The sequence below is a fragment of the Melampsora larici-populina genome (assembly GCF_000204055.1).
Source record: "Melampsora larici-populina 98AG31 unplaced genomic scaffold MELLAscaffold_11, whole genome shotgun sequence".
NCBI classification, from domain to species: Eukaryota; Fungi; Basidiomycota; class Pucciniomycetes; order Pucciniales; family Melampsoraceae; genus Melampsora; species Melampsora laricis-populina.
In genome coordinates, this window is record NW_006768775.1 from 119,169 (window position 1) to 133,116 (window position 13,948).

At 44.9% G+C, this 13,948-nt stretch overlaps 3 protein-coding genes across 3 annotated transcripts; 2 read left to right on the plus strand and 1 right to left on the minus strand.

Annotated features, from left to right (window-relative positions):
- Positions 1 to 25: 25 nt before the first annotated feature.
- On the minus strand, positions 26 to 6,062 carry MELLADRAFT_84583 (uncharacterized protein; the record flags this gene model as incomplete). Its single annotated transcript, XM_007408245.1, has 25 exons — positions 26 to 207; positions 271 to 1,044; positions 1,113 to 1,291; positions 1,349 to 1,403; positions 1,465 to 1,883; positions 1,957 to 2,252; positions 2,297 to 2,450; positions 2,521 to 2,578; positions 2,651 to 2,753; positions 2,819 to 2,836; positions 2,909 to 2,994; positions 3,056 to 3,340; positions 3,409 to 3,514; positions 3,592 to 3,601; positions 3,688 to 3,946; positions 4,018 to 4,151; positions 4,219 to 4,338; positions 4,405 to 4,443; positions 4,529 to 4,633; positions 4,705 to 4,819; positions 4,906 to 5,030; positions 5,113 to 5,414; positions 5,525 to 5,541; positions 5,618 to 5,779; positions 5,858 to 6,062. 25 exons carry the CDS (start codon positions 6,060 to 6,062, stop codon positions 26 to 28), a joined length of 4,308 nt encoding a protein of 1,435 aa, XP_007408307.1.
- Positions 6,063 to 7,596: 1,534 nt separating this feature from the next.
- Positions 7,597 to 8,935, plus strand: MELLADRAFT_84584 (uncharacterized protein; the record flags this gene model as incomplete). Its single annotated transcript, XM_007407947.1, has 2 exons — positions 7,597 to 7,755; positions 7,826 to 8,935. 2 exons carry the CDS (start codon positions 7,597 to 7,599, stop codon positions 8,933 to 8,935), a joined length of 1,269 nt encoding a protein of 422 aa, XP_007408009.1.
- Positions 8,936 to 10,049: 1,114 nt separating this feature from the next.
- MELLADRAFT_61685 (uncharacterized protein) lies at positions 10,050 to 12,362 on the plus strand (the record flags this gene model as incomplete). The annotated part of the gene is made up of 2 exons (XM_007407948.1): positions 10,050 to 10,250; positions 10,359 to 12,362. 2 exons carry the CDS (start codon positions 10,050 to 10,052, stop codon positions 12,360 to 12,362), a joined length of 2,205 nt encoding a protein of 734 aa, XP_007408010.1.
- Between the last annotated feature and the right edge of the window lie 1,586 nt (positions 12,363 to 13,948).

Below are 13,948 nucleotides of genomic sequence, written 5' to 3' on the forward strand. Positions count from 1 at the left end.
AAAACAAACTATGTAGGGTGCCTTTTCATGTCTGGAGATATTCTTGTACCCACGCCAGCTCGTCCTCCAATTCATCAATCTCATCCTCTTCATTTTCACTGAAGCCCGTTGCGATTGACAATTGATCTGCCTCGGCAAGGTGAGTTGTGGAAGTCTTCCTCATTATGGCTGATGAGCTGCCTATGGAGGGACCAGCTTCCGGGCCTGCTAACGCGTATTTAAAAGCGTCAGCGGATTTATCGATTGAGAATAAGGAAGATTTCGACTCACCGTCAATCTTAGCTCGCTTAGAAGCATAGGCCGGAACGTTATGTTCAGGACGGCTCGCTGGAACTTGACGTGTGGCAGCAGGAGCTGAGTGAGCCAGCACCTCTTCACGCGCAATGTATGGCTCAAATATCGAAAGGTCATAGTCATCGTCCAACTCGTCCACTCCATCGGGTGACGGAGACTTTTCTGGTACTACGTCGTCCACGGTATTAGACCCCTCGTTTCCAGATTCGCCTGCTTTTCGTTTCTTTTCATTTTGTGGTATGCTTGCTATCTCCGGAGACAAAGAGGGGGAGATAAAGACGTTTTTCTCGGGTAGCGATCTGGTTTCCTCACAGTCAACGTCACTCAGATGCTGATTAGAACTTTCCACAATCAGTTTCTTTTTCCCCTTGATATCTTTCTTGTTCTCCAGCTGTCTGAAGATCGCGCGTTCATTGAAATCATTGACTGTCTTCTTTTTGTTCAAAAATCTCGAAACGCTCGAAGAGTTCACTTGTTGTTCTTCTAAGCTCTTTGGGAGTTGACTAGGTCTTGTGTTGAATTTGCCGCTTTTCGAACCTCCTGCAGGAACACCATTTCCCAGAGCACGATCAAGACGATCTAAAAAGTCCTGATCTTCTAGTATCATAGTATCGATATCTGGATCTGAAAATGTATGCGATGATTGGCTCCGTCCTCGGTGCAAACCAGGTCTCTCTTCCCTTCTCTTGGAACGCTCATTCGTGGTAAAAATATCTTCTACCTCGGGAAGGTCACCTCCTTGTCCAAAATCTATCAACAAAGCATGTATGAACTTTATATACGGAGCGACTTTTCAAACTACACTGAAAATGTCTTACACTGAGTGCCTGCTTTTACACCTCCCGAATTTGTTATCTTTGAAGTGCTCGAGTTCCCGGTTTGTTTGGGATTAAAAGATGCTTCAGGGCATGTTGCAATATCCTCAGATCGTGTAGAGCAGTCGTTTGTATTTTCCTTCTTGCGGGGTTGTGGTGGCTTTGCCATACCATTGATACAACTGAAAAAACAAATAAGGAATCTAAGACATAAAACTTGATAGGACGAGGTAGCTTACCAAGAATGATGACAGACGCCTTTGCATTTATGAGCACATTTGTATCTCCCATTTTCTGAGGAAGAAAAAAAAGTAAACTTTTTGTTCCAACTTGAATTCAATGAATTACTACTGACCTAGCCGGGATCCAGACTCCAACTGATTCAAAGTGTTTTTGTCTACTTTTTTTCCTCTGGATACAGGGAATTGATCTTTCTTCTCAGTCTGCGTACGAGTCGAGTCTTGGGGCTTTTTGATCCTTTTTTCGGCCTTTTTGGACTCAAGCAGAGGTGTGTGTTTCTCAATGACTATTTCATCCGAAGAAGAGTCCAGATCTTCAGCGTTTATTCCTGCGAGAACATCAGAGGCCGCAGCGTCGTCAGCACTAATAGCTTTCGGCGTGGGGTAATGTTGGCGTGGTGTATTCGGTGACCATCGCATGGTACATCCAATTCCTGCAATTTGTTGACAGGCGATATGAGTCACCAAATTCTGGGATGGCTTGATCAGAATGCACTCGACGGTGAATCTTTTAGGGTTGGATAAAAGTTTAACCCTGATGACAAAGCAGGATATTCCACAGTTTAATATCAAAAAGATCCTGTTCATCAGAACGTCTCTTCGCTCACTGAATGGCACGAAACTCGATCCATTGGTGATCGCTGGTCAGCACCAAGACTGTAGCCATCAAAATCGTGTTTCTCCATTTCCAGTTGACGGGTGAACTGGTGTCTGAGAGTCCAACCTCAATCTCAACGCAGACATGAATCCCCTCCGACGTGACATCTTCTGAAATACGATTCATGGTACACTCAAATTTGGGCATGGAGATAGCCTGTTTCACAATCCTTGTACCAAAGGGGGGATTGCGATCGAGGATCTGAAGTTTTCGAATAAAAAATGAAACAACGAGTTGTTCATCAACCTTATCGCACCGAATTGGATGAAGATCGGGGTATCAAAGCTGACCATTTCAATTCTCGAGGCATCTGTTTTCCTAACTTGATCGATTGTGCATATGTTACTCTCAGCCATCCGCTTGACCGATTTTTCTCCAATTTGATCCAGCTGGCGAAGCACCCAAGGGGAGCCTTCCCATGCCTTTGCGTTTACCGAACGTAATCTGATGGGTCACAAAGAAAGGGTCTTGTTTGGCTGGGGCAAATGATTACAGATATGAATAGCGGACCTACAGCTCAAGGCCGCTTTTTGCTCCGACATCACGTTTTGCAATAGTCAGTGCGACCAGACCTGAACAGTGAGTGCTTCAGCGATTAAACCCATATTGGCTACGTATGGGCTTGCACAATTTCATCCACTTACATTTGCAAATTCTAGGAAGGTGTTGCCAGACCATATTAGATTCCATCTGTGGGTTGTTGTTATCCGTCTTGAGCTCTACCAGTGGAATACCGCCCAGTATTGCCTTCATGTGGAGTCACGCTCAATTTCTTCCATGGTCAGTTTTCGAAAATAATTGGCATGACTGACTTGTATCAACAACATAACCTGTAAGATGGAAAGTCAGATATTGACATTGATATTTTTATCTGGCAAAATGACCTAGCAATTTGATACTACCTTTTGGTAAGACTGATTTATCTTTCCGGCCAGTGAAAACTTCAACTCGACGTTCGTGTTCAATTTGGTGTACGCCGTGATTTCTCCTATTGTATCATTCATCAGGATCTATGTCATTGCGAACCAAAGCTGCCGAATTGTGCGTACCAGCCCTGAATCTGATTGTCGAAAACTCTTCAGAATTTGAAATAGCCTCCAGCTGGCTACGGGTCGTTGAGTTTGGTTTCAAGCTAACAAGAATCAGAAAAGTCTTATGTCGAAGACAGTGCCTGGACATTATTTCCCCAAGGTCAGTCGGGTGTATCTCCCCATCGTGCTGCTCTATCAAGCCGTCTTTCGCGAGTAGATTGAGAGCGTTATCGACAAATATCTCGAGCTGGTGGTCGCCTGGTAATTCTGCAGCACCCCCAATGGAGTAATTCTGCGGATTTTCTGACGAGATGAAGCAGACCATGTTTCTCAGAGACGTGCTCTAAGAATATTGGGAATCATGAACTCACTTCGAATCCTGATTGAAAGAAATGAGTTGTGAATCCATCTCAATGCGGATGCGTGGCTCGTGATGGTCCCAATGTTGACCTCAGAGTTGATGTGCTCGGTCAAATTCTGCATAGATACTTTGTCAGAGCCAGATACTCGAATGTCTTTTGGATAGGATTGATTCTGTGGGAATCCAAATTCACCAAGTGTAGGCTATTGATTGCCGTAAAAGAAAATCAGCTATGATAAGTATGAGCGATTAGGCCATCGAACTCAAAGATATGTGAAGTTATGCTTACCATGATTCGAGAAGAGTCTTGGAATTTACAAGGTCATCGATGCGCGCTTTGTCATTTTGGGCTGTCATGATCACAGCGACTCCTTCAGTATCAAATTGCGGCCTCCCCGCGCGACCCATCATTTGTATCATATCGAGGTCACTGTAATTATCAAACCCATCCGTTCCAGACGCAGAACCTCCTTTATAGGCCCGCGTACCTCTGATTATCACACTTCTTGCTGGGAGATTGACCCCGACGGCTAGTGTCGATGTGGTACCTGAACAGAACTATCAGACAAAGCACCCATTTGATCCAGGAGATGACGGGTGAACAATTCAAAGCACATACATAATACTTTGATGATATTTTCCCGGAACAATTCTTCCACATGTTTCCGATCTTGCCAGTCTAGCCCAGCATGATGGATTCCAATTCCCTGCGAAACCAAGGACGCCAGTTTTTTATCTGAGATCTTTCTCGACCTGTTGTATAGTCAAAACGTCAATGAAGCCTCATCATCCTGCTACGGCGGCTAAAATTTCCACTCACGACTTTGCAACCTTCCATGGTAATTTACCGGGGTTGCTCTCGACTAACTTCTCATAAGCTTTAGAAATAGTCTCTGCTGCTTGTAAAGCGCTTTTACGTGTACCACAAAATATCAAAGTCCTATCTTTCGATAAAGATGTTTGATATATCAGAATTGAGAGAGTTACATGAGGATGATTCACTCACGGTTTTCCAGACGAGTGAGATATTATCATGTCCATGAGTCTGGAATGCGAAAGATCATAACGTTAGGAGGATATAGATACTTTGGGTGTGAAGTGGAATAGTCGCTCGCGAACAGATACTCAACTTGAAGTTTAAGATACTCATGAATTGGTATTCCGTCTGGTCCTTCTTTCTGGCGACTCCGTAGACAAATTTAGAAAGTTTTATCGGCCGGTATTCTTCCCCGAAGCTGGAATTGAAGAAATCTGTAGTCAAGTTCCAATTGAAATCTCATGGATCACAGAAGTGTCATCCAATTACATAAAAGTCTCAGCATGGCCTTTTGGAGATTGAGTTTCTTTTCTTTTTCCTATTAGGCCACTATCTCCAAGCCATTCGGCGACATCGTGAATGTTTGGTACCGTGGCACTGAGCGCTATGAATCGAATGCCTATTCGAGCCATATACTTGCCATCAGAATTTCCCGAATCCAAAAGAAGTAGGATATTTCGAAAGGCCAACGCGTTCCAAGCGTCTTCATACGTGAGACTATGACTTCCAAGACACTTCCCCGTTCTTCGCACAGCATATGGACTTCATCAATACAAACCAGTCTCAAAACACTCAAGATCTTAGGATAGTCAAACCTGTCAGGAGGTGGATGGAATTGATCATTAGTCAGTAAAATGAATGATCCACAGATTGGTGCATTCCCATTGGATCACTGACCATTTTCGAGTCATACTGTCCCATTTCTCGGGTGTAGTGATGATCACATTAGCAATCTTGGCATCTTTCAAGCTTGAGAACTCGCTGTCGCCGGTCAATTCAATACATTTAACACCCAGGGTGGCCAGCTTAGTCGTCCAATCTTGGAACCGCTCACTGCACAGCGATTTTGTGGGTGCCATGTAAACAGCTTTAGCGCATGAATCATACTCGAGCATGCGCAGTATGCCAAGCTCAAAAATGACGGTTTTTCCACTTCCTGTTGGGGCCGTAACGACGACGTTGGCTTCTGACTCATAAACCTGGAAGATATCGATGGGGTAAGTACTTGATTGGGTTCATTGAGATAATGAATACTTGCCGTTGGTAGAATCTTGCTCTGGACGAGGTTGAAAAATTGGAAGGGGAAAACCTTCTTGTACGGGTCGGCTTCGCGGATGAAAGAAATCAGTACAATTCAACGCAGCCATCGCAACATCATTCACTAGAATGATTAAACACTTACGTAGGTTTGAGACGGGGGTTGACCTCACTGAAGGCCCTTGCTCGCGAGTAAGCGTTGTAGTATTTCGCGACTCTGGATACCCAGTCTCACGGTTGGCCGTAGGAATACTCGGATGGGGCCCATCAACGTCATGAACCAGACTGTAAGACGTGTTCGGCACGGCTGATGCAAACGAGTTGTCAGATGAAGCATGCTCCACGGCCAAAGTAATCGAACGAATCCTAACGAATCCTGACTCACCTGTTTCGGTAGACCGTCGATGCTCTGACACTCGATCCCGCTGGTTATTTGGGAGGTGTAGAGGAGGACCCGAAGGCAGGTCCTCGAATCTCGTTGGTTCTGGACCTGCGTCAGCCCCGGTCCTATCGTCGTAATGAGAGTAGTCTTCTCCATTATACTCATAGGCAGCTTCACCGATATCTAAAGTGGTACTGTTGATCAGCATAGGACGACAGGATGGTGATCTTTTGTTTCACCTTGCTCCGGGTAATCCTGATCATACTCATCCATTTCGTATGCATGTTGGGCTTCAAATCCGGCGTGTTGACCATATTCATGACTGTGATCGACGGCTTGAATGTAAGATCCTCTGTCCATCGGAGAATAAGGTTGCAAGGGCAACGCAGATCCGTAAGGTTCTTGACCTTCAAAGATGCCAAATTCCTTTGCGAGACTGTGTTGGACATGGACCAAGACAAATACGTCTTAATCAGATTGAAGCAAGGTTGAAACCTAGTATGCACGACGATAGCTAACTTTTCAAAGTCTTCATCCATGTTATGGCAAATCAAGTATAAGTCTAAGCGAACCACCGATCTGATGGAGATGATGAAAATGCGATGAAGATCAAAATATAAATCAGAGGATGAATGAGGAGTGAAAAGATAAAAGATGTCGGATGAGGTGGTCAACAGCTTACAAAACTGTCACTATTAGTATGAGCACAAGTCCAAACTTCAAAGAGCTGATTACCATTCTACGCATACACACTGCACAGTGAGAAGTTGAAATTAAATGCGTGACTCTCTTCTGATGTCAACCTTACACTCGGCGCTCGTCTTTACCTGAATTTCGTACACTCATCATAAGTTTTGGGGTACTACCAGGCGTGAAGCGGGAAACACTTGTCATCGAAATGTTATAGACTATATTGATGTGGGGAACATTAGACTAGCAATGCCTTCCCCTAGGGAGGTGCATGCAATATATCGCAGGCAAACACGGCAAAGCATTGTCATCATGACCTAAACCTAAAGGTATGTATTTCTGTTTCCCACTGGCACAACTATGTCTTTTTGCAGCCAGTCATACACCACACAAGGCGGCTCCCAGGAAGTTGTCTTTATGATTGCGAACACTCAATCAATTACAAATAGCGTGAGCTGTGAGTCCCTCTTCTATGTACCTAAGTGTTCAACCAGATCGGATCAAACGTGTCCTATCAGGAAGCCGTGCCGGACGTAGCATGATCGAATACGGCTGGCGCACACCTCACTTTTGTTCGTCTCCGAACAGTTGTCATTCTCGTGTTTTGTCAATGCGTAGCTTACGAACTGCGATCTCATTTAGAACCACCTAATTTCAGTTGATGGAATTTTACTACCCAGTCCACTCGGCGAAGACAACGCTCACGAAGTAAAAATTACGACGGTAAACAAGCAACGTGTCAAAGGCAGCCTCACATCTATGACGATGGAGCATGATTTGGCTGCCTTGCTTGAAATTTATGATCGCCGCGGTCTTCGGCTTCGGCGAGCAAAAATTGAACGCAAATGACATCCGCCTTGTGCGTGTCATTTCAAAAGCGCTTCAACTTCAGGTTTTTCATATTTTGCTTGCCCAGAACATTGTTCTTTCAAAACATATAAAACTATCCGTCTTTCCAACTATATACCGGCTATAAATCCCCTTGATTGATCAAGGACTACATCTCATCGATCAAACTATTTATTTATTTAACAAAACACTCTATCTATAAAATGGCGTCCTATTTTTCAATACCCCAATCAATTGCTTTTCGCGATGACTCGTCAACATATTGCACCAATGGAACTGACGGTTATCCTTCTCTCGTCGAATTCAACGCAAAGATGGAGAATTACGTGAATCGAAAAAGGCGTACGGAACGGACCGCTATTGTGAGTAATTTATTCAAAGTCTTCCTCTGTTCATTGATATTGATGTTTGATTCCGGTCATTTTCTAACAGAGTCAAGCAGACTCGGAGCGTATTCAATATCTACTTTCAAACCCAGATGCGCTGCGCTCTGAACCTAGCGCGAGCTATAAGACCTGGATCAAAAAGACTTTTTGCTTGAAACCCACCCTTGCTGGAACCATAGTTTGTCGCAAGGAGAAAGACCCACAAGATGCCAGGCCGATTGCCACTAAGGAAATGATGTATTTTGTTCTCAAGCATGCCCATGCTGGTGAGGGACATGGTGGAAGAGATAAGACGGCGAAGATTGTGAAGCAGTCGCACTCCTTTGTTCGAAAGGGTCTGATATGTTTATTTCTTGAATTGTGCCCAACATGTCGAACACGAACTGAGGCTCTCAAAAAGGAAAAGCTCAACAATGTCCAAACAGCACCCAAGTTTTCAAACAACATCTTCAACCTAGCTGCAAGATCACCCGTCTTACCGCAGGCGGTGGCTTATCCAGTCATCAATCAACGCTATTCGATGCCCTCCATTTTTACCCAACCCATCGTACCTGATAATCAAGTCAGCACGTATCCCAGCTTCCAGAATCATGAGATGTCATTGGCGCTTGCACAAGTCCCCGCAGCTCCTTTGACGTCTTATGGAGTACCACCGCAAAGCTCAGCAGCGCTATATGACCTCCCCGACTCATCAATCCTGACAAACCTTCTCATGGAACCATATCTCATGACACCTAATACCGCTTGTTCTTTTGGAGACTTTCAACTGCAAAATCAACAACCTTATCATCATGCCTCACTCCCTGAAGCTAACTTCAATGGAAATCTTCGACCTGTGCCTCGAGACTATAATCGCATCACCTCGACACAGCCAAGCGAGCCGATCAAATTCTCCAATCCATTCGAAATGAGCTCCATGCCATTGAAGTCCCATGACTTCCAACCTTCAGTTGGCCAGAGCTTCCCTCAGGTCGACGCATCGGCACCCTTCCTTGACCTCTTTGGACATCTTACACCCAACAGCATATACTCGCCTATGTCTCAGACTCCACCACCTCAAATGGCTTCGCAAGACCTCCAACATATCGACAACTTTCTATTCCCAACGACCAATACAAAAGTCGGACGCTTTAATAATCGTCACTCATGTTTTTAAGTTATATATTGTAAAATTCTCTTATAACCGGACTACATATTCTTATTTTGTTTATTTCTACAGCGGTAACTTTGTGCTGGGTCACTATCGGTTCCACTCGTATCTATTTATATCCATGCTAACTACTTGCATATGCCTACATCCATGCTAACTACTTGCATATACCTACTTGATATAACACTCAAAGAGCGTACATTTCACTTTACTATGTATACTAAAAAGTTCCACTATCCTTGCCTTCCCAGTGATAAAACATCGTTGATGACGTCCTTCCATCTGTTCAATAAACCTCTGAGTGACATTGATCTAAAATGAGTCTATTCCCTACAAGTGAGGAAGTACCACTGTTACCACACGTGATATAGGAGCGTCTGGAATCATCTGCTAAAGTCAGTCAAGATTGAAATTTTGGAAGGCTGCTCGCGCAGGAGTTCATACCGCGACAGACTTCTCATTGCGCTCGCACACAACAAGCCTTCAGTGCACACAGCCTCTTGAGGTAACTCGACGGTTGAAGTTGTAATCCTTCCCGCCATAGACCGCGCATGCAATGGCGAGACAATCATCCAACCGTACCCAAGTTGGCGGAACGTTCGATCCAGGACTAGCGGTTGTACATTATGGGCAACGGAACGGCCGTCCTTGAACTCGGTTTCACTTTTGGTGATAGGACGAAGTGGCTTGCGAACCAATCTTGAGAAAGAAAAGTGTTCAGAGCAAGTGCGCCTTCGAGATTCCACACCCCTTCTTCACGAATACCTATCTATCCTCAATCGTTCTTCTTACCAATTTGTCATCGACACATCCGTTGCTTATTTTTCTTGTTGCCCTACTTGCTTGACAATCCGTTATACTCCCCTCCTGCTACAGATTATCGGGTCTTTTGAAACTCGTACTCGTAAGAAGTTTCCCTCGCCTCTCCTTGATTCTCTTTGTGCTCCAGGAAATCACTCATCATTTACGACGCGTCTTGGTAGAAGACCCGCGTGACTCACTGAGTGCAGCAACTTATAGGAATCTCATGGAACATCGACTGGACCATTATCCAATTCAGGGGTCGGTGTCAATTGCCGATAATCTTCAAGACGGGATGGGAAATTGGCCACAACAGATAATGAATCCTACACTTTACCAGAGGGAACCGCACTCCCAATCTATGCAAGGCGGTGAAACAGAACAAAGCATCAGCCGGAATCCAGAACTGATAATCATGTCTTGTACTAATGGAAGCGACGGCTTTCCGGCACAAATTGAATTTAATCGCCGGATGGAAAACTATATCAGTCGCAAGAAGCGCGCAGAGAGGACTGTGGTGGTTTGTAGACTTTTATTTTATTTTCCTTTTTGGTCTTCATGCTCGTAGACCGTTTGGCCCACAAGATTGGGATAACCACTGAGCAGAAATGTTTTGTTTTTCATACAGAATGACGAAGAACTCGCATCAATTCATCGCCTGCTGTCTGATCCAGCGGCCATGCGAGCAGAAACTGATGTCAGCCACCGCACTTGGGTCAAGAAGACATTCTGTTTACGGCCATCATTGTCTGCCGGTTCCGTTGTTTGCCATAGGGATAAGGGTCAAACAATACCTCAACCGATTGCCTCTAAAGAACAAATGTATTTCATCTTGAAGAAGGCTCACGCGTCGGAAGGTCATGGAGGTCGAGATAAGACGGCAAAGGCTGTGAAGAAAACTCATTCCTTCATTCGAAAAGGACTCATCTGCTTGTTCCTTGAAGTCTGCCCAACTTGTCGCGTCAGGAACGATGCCGTCAAGAAAGACAAACCCAACAACACTGGCACCTTTTCTGGTATTTCGGACTCGCATGGCGGGATGTCACTAGGGCCTTGGGGTATGGACACATTGCATCCGCCTCCTCCGCCTGACTTAGGCTCGCAAGGATTTTTTCTCGGCAAGGAACTAGGTCCACCGGGGATGAATCCCACCCATACCTCCGGAAGACGCCCACCCACGCTCACTGAGGCCACCGGCGCGGCCATGCATTCAAATCTGAACCATCTTCGCAATAATACCTATCCGCAAGTGGATATGGCACACGGATCGCATATGCCCACTTCTGATTATCCTTTGAATTCTTTGGAGCTACCGTCACAGCACCTTTTCAACTCATTTAGCGCGTCAGACTATCGGAATCCGCAAATCTCCGTCCACCAACCCCAGATACGGCCACCATTCGTGACGATGCAACCTGATACCACACAGCTGAATCATTCTAACATGTTGCAACACAACAATCAACAAATGCTATTGCAACAACAAATGCAGATGCAGCTTCAGTTCCAGCAGTTCCAGCAGTTCCAGCAACAAGCCCAGCTTCAGGACCAGCGGCCGATGTCCGCCTCCCCGCGTTTACCAGATTCTGTTTTCCAGGCTCAACAACAAGATGAAGCGCAGAATAGACAGCAATATCTCAGTCCACGCCTCCAGCAGACCTTTGATCTCCGTCCGCAAAATTCTTCCAACAGTAGTTCCGATGCGTTCCTCCAGCAGTCGCAATACCAGGCTCAGCAGCCTCCGCCTCTTACGTTGCTCGCTTCGAATAACATCTATGACCCTACGAACGCTTCTTTCTTGCTCAATCAGACTGGATCGGAAGAGCTTCCCCTGACGGACAATGAATTACTTCGGGCATCTGCTGATCTTAACCACGTCCGTATACCTTCGAATATTTCGACCAACGAGAAGTTTGGAGCTCTCGCCCTTCGAGATGCATCGGTAGGCTCGAATTCGAATCCTCATAGTCGCTATGCATCCTCACAAGGCTATCAACCCGGTCCCCCAACTGCGAATTCAGACTTGGTGATGCCTTCAAGTGGACTTCGATTTGAACACTCAGAATTATTCAATCAGCCGCAGGATGGGTTCGATTACCAATCTTCATCTGGACCTTCAACTGGAGTCTCGTTCTGGACGAGGCCCGATGAAATGCCTAACTCGGGGCTAACTGCCGGAGTTTTTACTGCCGGGCTTGAATCGTGTGTCGCCAAGCCAGCTGATGAAGGGAACCATCAACGCTCTTCTACAATTCCGGAACCTAGCCCAGAGGGCAAACGCCGTGCAGCTTTCAAGCCCTTGATTTCGTTCTCTCAACACCGTTGTGGTTCCGCACCGCCTCCAGCTTTACTGCAGACTTACAAATCCAACGATCCCAATTCTTTATCGGTTAACGTGGCTGCTCCCGAAGATGAAGACGGTCTCAGCTCGGATCTCCCTCGCTCAGCACCCGCCACCCTGTCAAGCTCTATGGAGAAGTCATTGAATGACTTCTTTTCTCAAATGCCTGAAGATGGTGCCCTCAGTGATGAAATGCTACATCAGCTCCTCGGGGCCGATCTAGCCTCGAGTTCAGAGGATGCCCCTCTCTTTCCATCAGACAACTCTTTATCATTTCCAACTTTGCTCTGAATGGTGACTTGTAAGAAAACCCTTCTACCCAGGTTCTTGTCTTCTACGGAGTTTTATACGGTACCGTTCTATGTCTTCTTGATTCATTTCTACCCATATTTCCTTCATAACATGTAGCTTCAATCAGGCTTTTGTTTATGAAACTTTGTATTCTCTTTGATTTGGCGTTTTGGTCCAGTCATCTTAATTCATCTTTCTCTGTTGTCTTTCTCTTTTGGGAGTGGAAATTTTCGGTGGGAATTGCTTGAAATTTTTCTGTTCAGATTCAAATTTTGTATCACCGCTGCATTTTATTGCCAAAATTGTAATTCAACATCCTCAACGAGGAAAACTATTAATCAAAGACTTAGATATGCCATGCCTTTCCTGAGAGTTTGTTTGAGTATTTGGCTTTGCCACATCTTTATTGAAGAGTGGACCGTCTGAAGTGATCCGCTTCGATCCGCTTTTTGGCGGGTTTTTTGTAAGAGGGGCGGTTTTCCGCTACACATGTGACCCGCTATCGAGCCGCTCTCAAGACAAGCCCGCTACAAGGCTTGTGTAGCACAGCGGCTGTTGGAGCCGCTTTCGCTCCGCTTTATCAAATTTCACGCGGAGGCAGCGGGCCCAGGCAACGTATTTATTCACCTTTTTTATAGCATCGTATCAGAATGCCATCAGTGTATCCTCCTTAGTCATTCTTCAGCTGGCTGAGGTTGATGTCAAGCATGGTATGAGGAGTTGAGCTGAAGAAGAATGAGGATGGGAAGAAGTGCTCTGATTTGGTAGATGAGGAACATTATTTGGATAAATTTGAGGAAGAGAAAAAGGAAGAAGAAAAAAAAAGGAAAAGGAAATCTACCTAACCTTCATCACAATCTTTGTTGCATTCAGATTCAAAATCAAAATCATCTTCTAAATTGTCTTCCTGTTCATAGTCTTCATCTGAGGAAGAGAGTGATTATTCTTACAAAAAACTGACCAAGAAGAAGAAACTGAAGTTTAAGAAGAAGAAAGCCAAATGCCATGATTTAACTTCCCTGCCAAAGAGATCGAACAAGACATTCAAAGAATTCAAAGAATTTGTTTCAATAACAATTTTTAATGGGACATATTTAGATTTATACCATACATCAACAAGTTCAGGTTCAAAGTAAAAGAAGCTGAAGTTAAAGGTCTTGGAAGGACTACAATTCAAGATGCTGGTGCAAGAGCTTCTGCAGCACCATCTGATTTTCAAAAAGGCTTGGTGCACCAGCCCTTGCTGGGTAGGCCAGGGTCAGATCTGGGTAAGAGTTTGATACAAACGGCCTTGTACCAGAATTGTTTTTGGCCCATTTTTGACTCACAATCTGACAACATCATCAGCTTCACTTGCCATGTAATTTTCCACAATCAAATGTGCATCAAACCAACTGATATAAATGGCACCTGATTGTGGGGCTTTCTCATGTCTGATAGTGTGGAGTCATTGGGTGATGAATGTGAAGCCCAATGCAAATACTGCAGGGAGGGTATGCATCCAGACCCATCTGATTGATCTTTATGTGATTGCAATCACATATTGAACATATTTCATAAACCATTTCAGCACTTTTTTATATTCG